This window comes from Pteropus alecto, unplaced genomic scaffold (assembly GCF_000325575.1).
Source record: "Pteropus alecto unplaced genomic scaffold, ASM32557v1 scaffold45, whole genome shotgun sequence".
NCBI lineage: Eukaryota > Metazoa > Chordata > Mammalia > Chiroptera > Pteropodidae > Pteropus > Pteropus alecto.
In genome coordinates this window covers 2793294-2801259 of record NW_006442491.1, presented here as the reverse complement: position 1 = coordinate 2801259, position 7966 = coordinate 2793294, and the positions used below count along the sequence as shown (strand labels likewise).

At 41.0% G+C, this 7966-nt stretch overlaps 1 protein-coding gene across 1 annotated transcript in view; it reads left to right on the top strand.

Moving 5' to 3' along the window:
• CFAP61 (cilia and flagella associated protein 61) overlaps positions 1-7966 on the top strand; it is a 271044-nt gene that overhangs the window by 85379 nt on the left and 177699 nt on the right. Inside the window, exon 10 of the mRNA XM_015597027.2 lies at positions 7446-7543. Within this exon, the coding sequence (XP_015452513.1) occupies positions 7446-7543 (98 nt within the window). The remainder of the gene's footprint in view (positions 1-7445; positions 7544-7966) is intronic.

Below are 7966 nucleotides of genomic sequence, written 5' to 3'. Positions count from 1 at the left end.
CGGTAGCATGTTGTTTAATCTCCATTATTTGTGGTTCTTTCTGCTTTCTTTTTGCTGTTGATCTCTAGTTTCAAAGCATTATGATCAGTATAATTTCAACCCTCTTATATTTATTGAGGCTTTCTCTGTGTCCCAGTATGTGATCAATTCTTGAGAATGTTCCATGCGCACTAGAGAAGAATGTATAAGCAGCTGTTTTGGGATGGAAGGCTCTGTAAATGTCAATTATGTCCAGTTGGTCTAAAATGTCATTTAAGGATGTTATTTCCTTATTGATTTTCTGTTTAGATGATCTGTCCATATCTGACAGTGGGGTATTTAGATCCCCTACTATGATAGTGTTTTGGTCTTTTCCTCCCTTTAGTTCTGTTAGTAATTATTTTACATATTTCGGGGCTCCATGATTGGGAGCAAAGATATTGATAAGAGTTATGTCTTCTTGGTGCATGATTCCCTTTATCATTAGGAAATGTCCTTCAGTATCTTTCTTTATCTTTTTTATTTTGAAGTCTATTTCATCTGATATTAGTACCACTACTCTTGCTTTTCTCTAAATGCCATTTGCTTGAAATATCATTTTCTACCCTTTCACTTTGAGTCTGTATTTGTCTTGGAGCTGAGATGTGTCTCCTGGAGGCAGCATATGGTTGGATTTTGTTTTTTGATCCATTCTGGAATTCTATGCCTTTTTATTGGTCATTTCAGTCCATTTACATTTAGGGTGATTATTGAAATATGAGGTCTTCTTATAGCCATTTTATCTTTTGCTTTCTGGTGTCTCGGTATTTCCATTGTTTCCTTGTCCTTGTGCTTCTGTTTTCTTTATTTTGGTTAGCTTTTGTGGGTTTTCCCTCTGGTCCTTCTTGTTTTATGTTATATACAATGGTTCTGAATTTTCGGTGTGTGGTTATCATTTACAAATATGTAAAGGATATATAAATCGTCCATTTTCTTCTGTGCATGCCTTATATCCATTCCCTTTTGTGAATTTGGATCTTTGAATTTTCCTTTTTTCAGTCATTGTTGTCTTAGTTTGTCCCTTTGTATGCTGAACATTCATTACTGTCTTGCTATAGCAATTCTCTTATTATTATTAAAGCTTATAATGCTCTGTTCTTAGTAAGGGTTGCACTCCTCTGCTTCTATTTGCCTGATAGTCTCCTTACTGCTTATTGTGTATTTTTTTTTTTGTCATTTTGTTTTAGGTGAGCTGACCCCTTTAAAAGGTATTTTCTGTAGTGCAGGCCATGTAGTGGAGAATTCCCTCATTTTTTGTACATTTGGAAAGGTCTTAATTTCTCCTTCATATCTAAAGGAGAGCTTAGCTGGATACATTATTCTAGGCTGGTAGTTCCTTTCACTTAATAGTTTAAATATTTGAATCTATTCCTTTCTGGCTTGTAAGGTTTGTGCTGAGAAGTCCAAGGACAATCTAATGGGTTTACCTTTATAAGTTACTGTTTTCTTCTCCCTGGTTGCCCTGAGAATTGTCTTTGTTGTTGATTTTTGATAATTTTAATACAGTTTGTCTTGCTGAGGGCCTTTTTGGGTTGAGATAATTGGGTGTTCCGTTGACTTCTTGAATTCCAAGTTCCAGCTCATTCCTTAGATTTTGGAAATTCTCATCAACTATTTGTCTGAAAATGCTTTCTAGTCCCTGCTCCTTTTCTTTGCCTTCGATAATGCCCATTTTCTCTTATTTCCTCTCCTGATGGTATCACCTAGTTCTTGTATTTCTCTTTCATTATTTTTCATTCTTTGGTTTCTCTCTTCTTCCTTTTGATTTATTTCTAGATTTCTGTCTTTGATATCACTGATCCTTTCCTCCATTTGTTTGACTCTATTTCCCAAGCTTCCTATTTCATTTTTCAACTGTTTCAGTGTGTTGTTGTTGTTGTTGTTTTATCTCTAGAAGATCTATTCTTCTCTTTTTGACGGTTTCGATCTCTTTGCTAAAGAACTCATTCTGCCCATCTAGTTGTTGTTTCAATTCTTGTAATTGTTGATATGACTCGTTTCGGAACTCACTGAGTTTTTCAAAAGTATCATCCTGAATTCTCTGTCATTTAAGTTGTATATTTCTATATCTGTAAGCTTATTTTCTGGAGATTTTTCTATTTCTTTCTGAGATTACTTGTCACCTTGGTTGTTCATACGTTTAATGAACTATTTTTCTACCTGGGCATTAATGGAAATGTATTCTGCTTTTTTTCCAGAAATATTTATTAGATAAAGGTGTCTCTTTAGCCTGCTGCACAGAAGGCACTTTTCCTTTGGTTTCCAGTAGTTGGCGTCTAATACTTTTGGATCCCTGCTTTATATAAAGCGTTAATCATGCCTTTTTATTTTCTTATAGATATTTAATCACGTTTACTATCCTCAGTTTCAGTCTCTGCCAGTGTTAGTGACAGTTTTGGTAGCATTTGCTCAGATTCCCTTGTGGCTACATGGTGTTTGGTCTTGGAGGGTTGGGGGGAGGGGCCCTCTGAGTTGGTAGTTGGGGGCTGAGCTCAGCCTTGGTTTTGCAACTGTGGTCAGTAAAAATCAACTGTTGTTTCTCTGCTATCCCGCTTCTCTGCTTTCTGCCCTGATGTCTGGGCCCTGCCACTGACTGTGTGGAACTCACAACTCTCCCAGGCAGGGCTGTTTAGGGAACTCACCACACCTTCTCCCCTCCTCCTCCACCTACAGGGAGCTCTGGCGGCTGCTAGAGGCAGCTTCTTTATTTCTCCCAGTCCACCTCTCGACACCCAGGATTCTGACCTGTGGTAGCTCTTATGCGCAGATCCCACACTCAGATGTGCTGGTGTGCAGTTTGGGTGTTTTTTGTTGAGTTTTAGATGTTTGGCTTATTGTTGTTTTAAGGGGAGAGATCTGGGGATGTCTTTCACTCCGCCACATTTCTCCGAAACCTCAGAAATGTTGTTTTTCCATCTCCATTTATATGTTTTCTTTCTCTTTGTTAAAATTCTCACTAAGTTCATCTACTTTTTCTGTAAATTCATTGAACATCCTTATAACCAGTGTTTCGAACTTAGCATCTGGTAGATTGCTTGTCTCAATTTCGTTGAGTTCTTTATCTGGAGCTTTGTTCTGTTCTTTCATGTGGGACATGTTTCTTTGTCTCCCTACTTTGGCTGCCTCTCTGTGTCTTTCTTTTTATTAGGTAGGGCTCCCGAGTCTCCTGGTCTTAGTAGACTAGCTTTATGTAGTAGGTGCCCTGTGTGGCCCAGTGGCATGGTCTGCCCTGGTCACCTGAGCAAGGTGCTCAAGGTGTGTCCCTTGTGTGGATCGTGTGTATTCTCCTCTTATAACTGACCATTAGTTACTGTTTGCATGCTGATGGGAAGGGTTGATTTTGGGGTTGATTGGTTGTGAGAATTGGCTGGTGAGGGGCTGACCAACAAAGCAGGATTCATTTGTCAGGGCTCTGGTGCCTTCCCAGTCTCCTCAGATGTGTCCTCCTCAGATGCAGCCCTGGTACTTCAGTTCTGGTGCTGGTTGAAGCAGGCCACTGGGTACACTGGCCCAAGGATCTCCTTGAGGGGTTCTGCTTCAGACCAAGTTCATCTGCAGCCTGTGCACCTCTGGGGCCACATGATAAGAGTCACCAAGCAATCTGCAGATGGCTGGCAGCCATGCTGGCCTTATAGATGCCTTGAGAGGCCAAGCCGGGGACCTAGGCTGACCACTGCTAGTATGGGGCTTGGGGCTGCTCAGCAAGAGGTACAGGGCATGCTGAGGCCAGATGCTGCTTCTTTAGGTTTTGTGAGCCTTTGAGAGATTTTATGAAAGTCCACTGCAAGAGCCAAGACAGGCTGTTTCTATGGAATACACCACTGGAGGCAGCTTGGATGAGCCTGCAAGTTGGGAGAGGCAGCATCTCAGGGAATCACCTGGGTGGAGTGACTTGTGTTATCCAGGTTGATGGAGACAGATATGGTGGCTGCCTGGGTCTGCATACTGGGAGGGATGAGGGCTCAACAATGGAACAATAAATACTGCCAGTACTTCTATCTGGGAGAAAGTTGCCCCATTCAGCCCTCTCCCTGAAGCTCAACAACTCAGTGTCTCCCAGTATGTCCCTGGTACTCCTCAAGCAGCTGCCCCAATGCTGGAGCTCAGAGCAAGTGAGTCCATCAGCGAGTTAAGTCTGGGCCCGGGCCATTTCAGAAGAATTGTGTGCAACCCTTGCAGCCCTCCGTCTCACTTAGCCACAATCACCACTGGTTTTCACAGCCAGAGGTTATTGGGATGTCTCTTCCTGGCACTGGAATTGTGGGCTGGAAAGCCCAGTGTGGGGCCGGGACACTTCACTCCTCAGGTAGGGGAGGGAGGCTCTGCAGCCAAGATAATCTTCCTGATCACCATATGTGGTTGTAACACCAGTCTGTTTTGTTTCTCCACCCCTCCTTCTTGCTTTAAGGTGACTTCATATGTTCCTAGTTATATGGCTTCTGTTCAGCCAGACCTCAGGTGATTCTCAGTGATGGTTGTTTAGTAGTTTTGCTATAATTTTAGTGTGGTCGTGACACCAAAGGCGTGTACAGCATTTACCTTCTACTCTATCTTGACCAGTGTCCTGGCTCTAGCTCCAATAAAACTTTTGGTAATATGGCTTTATAATATGTCTTAAAATTCATTAGGAAATTTGGTTCATTCTTTGTTTTTATTTCTTAAAATTTTGTTAACTACCTATTCCTTCATATTTACTCTTTTATAACCAGTTATTTCATTTCACAAAAAATCTTGTTGGAATTTTTTATTGATATTTAAAATAAATGTAAAAAATACCAGATTGTATGCTATTATTTTTTTCCTATTATCTTCAAGATGTATTATTTAGCTTTCCCTATATATTATTCCTATTAGTAAAGAGCAAGGCAGACCCTGGTCTTGTGGGACTTAAAGTCTGTACAATTTGAAAGCTCTCTTTAAGAAAAATAATGCAAAATTATGAATTCAGTAGTAGCTATGCCTTATAAGAGGCGTGTACTAGTAAAGGTCCTGAACCTCCAGCTTGATTAGCTTTGTAATAAATCTACTTCAGCTAAGCAGTCTCACTTAGAAAGTCCTAGCAAATTGTTCCTTCACTCTCACTCGAATAAAACATTGGTTCATGACTTCTAAGCTACTTAGGTGCTGTAAGCAATAAAATAACAAATTTACAGCCTCAATTGTGTTTTTAGTTGTGACTTATATAATACCATTGCCTCAACTTTTCCCTAGGATAGCACATTTGAGGATCTCAGGGCTGTGAACATTAACTAATTAAACCTCACAAAACCCCAGAGACACAGGAAAGAGAGCCATATCATCACCTTGCTGAGTTCTGAAATGCAACCACCTCTGAGGGGGAGCTTGACAGCTGCTTAATAATAAACTGCAACACCCAGTGACAGTTTAGCCAAGGCAATTAGTCGTTGTAGTTGGTAGTCGTCCCATGAACATTAGACTGTCAAGCAGTGAAGTCACCAGGATTATTATCATTGCAAAGTCTAATCTATTCTTTAAAGATTTCTGGCTTTTTAGTAATTTTATCCTAATTATAAATTAATATATGCACAATGAAGATCCAGTTTTCTTTTAGTTGTTTTTTGTAGTTCTTCAAATTTAAAATTTAAACTAAGAAAAGTCTATTTAAAAAAAAAATAAAGTGCAACTTAAAATTAAGGAATATTGATTTTTTTTTTAAATAAAAAAAGTTGGCTTCTGAGCAAAATGAATCAATGATAGTGGAAATCAGAAGAGCAACTACCATTAAGAGGTATATTAGCTGGATGGGGATGAGTAGAAGCTTCTGAACACTGGAAATGCTTTAGATTTCATTTGGATGGTTGTTATATGGGAGTAGATACATTAGAAATTCATGCACTTTACCGTATGTGTGTTATATTCCAATAACAAAGTAAATTAACCTAAAAAGCATGCTACTCTTGTCATGAGAGTGCTGGAAACCCCATGTAGATTATCTGGAAACTTTTGTAGGAAGGAAGACATATTCAGGAACTAGAGATGTGTTACATTTATTCTTCAAAGCATCTTTTTTCAGAAGAGAGATTCTAAGTCCTTTGCTCCTCTCTCATAACATTTTCTCTCCAAAAGAACTACTCCTTATCCTTATGCTGGGATGCAGTTTTCTCTCATTGTACCTTCAACATTATGTACCTCCTTGTATGTGTCCTTAACACCTCCCTGGGCTTCTAATTCTTCTTAGAATTTCCTTCTATTTCATTCACTTACATCTTTGCCAGAGCAGGTATAAGACATGACTAATATGGAGATTTGGGGTTGAGAGGTATCTACAGGGGCAGTTGCCCTGGCTGGTACTAGAACACAGTGGGAGAGAAGGAAGCAGAGAGGATCTAGGCTACTTCTGGCCTCAGGGCATCTGATGCGATTAGAAAGGTTAGAAAGAAAAGAGAGCAGCAGGCCCATGCTGGCAGCAGTGTCTTTGGAGCCTCCAGCAGAACCAGGGTCCCTCCTGTATCTATGGAAGCACTCCAAGGAGGAGTAACCCTGGGCCTAGCGTCCTAGGGCTGCTCTGAGCTAAGGCCCAAAGGCTGTGAGCAGATGTCGTGGCTGAGAATCCCACAGCAGAGCAGGCACAGAATGAGCCAGAAAGGAGGTGTGTGGGGGTGGGGAAAGAGGGGGATGAAGAGGGAGAGAAAAATGGGGAGAGAGAAGGAAAGGGAGGGGAAAAGGAGGGAGAGAGAGAAAGACAGGCAAGAAGAGAGACAGACAGGAAGAAAGAAAATAGAAAGTGGGAGCGGGGGGCGGTGGTGAGAGAGAAGGAGAGTGGAGAGAAAGAGCTTTGTAGACAAAATGGGAAAAAAATTTTCTACCGCATTTGTTAGTGAAGGCTAACTATATGAACACTACCCTGATTATTAACTTTCCAGAACTTATTAAAACAATAATTCTCAGCTCTAGTTCTTGTTTAGAACGCAGAAAAGTGAAAATAGTAGCTGTCGTCAGACTGCATGTTCACAATATTTTCAAAGGGAAAGCAGCCATTGTGCTAATCTTTAGCATTCAGATAGCACTGACATAGCTAATTGTGGTCTTAAAATCATTTCAAAACCCACCATTCGGGAAGTTGATAATCAGTGGTTTGTAAATTTCAAACGGGTCTCATGTGAAAGGATCAAGTAGCTTAGTAACTAGCAGAGGTTGAGGGCTTCTTGGGTACCAAGCCAGGTCCAGGCCAGGCCTATTACTGGCATCATTTTATCTCTCTCATGTGGATGAGGGCATAGAGAGGTAAGAATTGGAGTGAGCTGTGAAGACCCTGTGCTTCCCATCTCACAGTACTGCCATCTGCAATATAATTCTTCAGATGTGGTACAGTTTAGGAACACATTACCATGCTGTCTCCAGTTTCCTGTAGCTCTGAATATATTTATCATCTGCTTACTGTCCTTATGCCATTCTCTCTCTCAAAGATGCTGAGCTCAGGAATAGCAGCCAGGATTCTCAGAAAACAGTTGAAGAGCCACTGGAACATGTCTCTTCAGAGGCCAGGAAAAGAGAAAGCATCCAGGTAATGCTTATTCACCCATAGCTGGCTTGTGGGATAGTCCTGGGGACTGCTTGTGCAGTCACGGTCAGGGGCGGTCCTGGTGCTGGGATCATTGCTGAGGTGAAAGGCCCCACTAGCACTAATGTCAAGCAGAGTGGCCCTGGAGGAAACAGAGGCTGCGTGTTTGCAGACAAATTAGAGCCTTACTACTATCTTTAAGAATATAGGTCAGAATGGAATTTCATCCCTTCTCTACCTTCCTTTTCATTCATGACCTGATTTCAGGAGACTGAGGGGGGGATACAGCTGCTCATTTAAAATCAGTTAAAAAATCCATACTTTCTGCAGAGACTTACACACTGTCCACATACTCAAATGAGGCAATGTTTTCCTTTCTCCCCGATTGGGCCCTTCAAACTACAGAAATACCCAGCACAGTTCCCT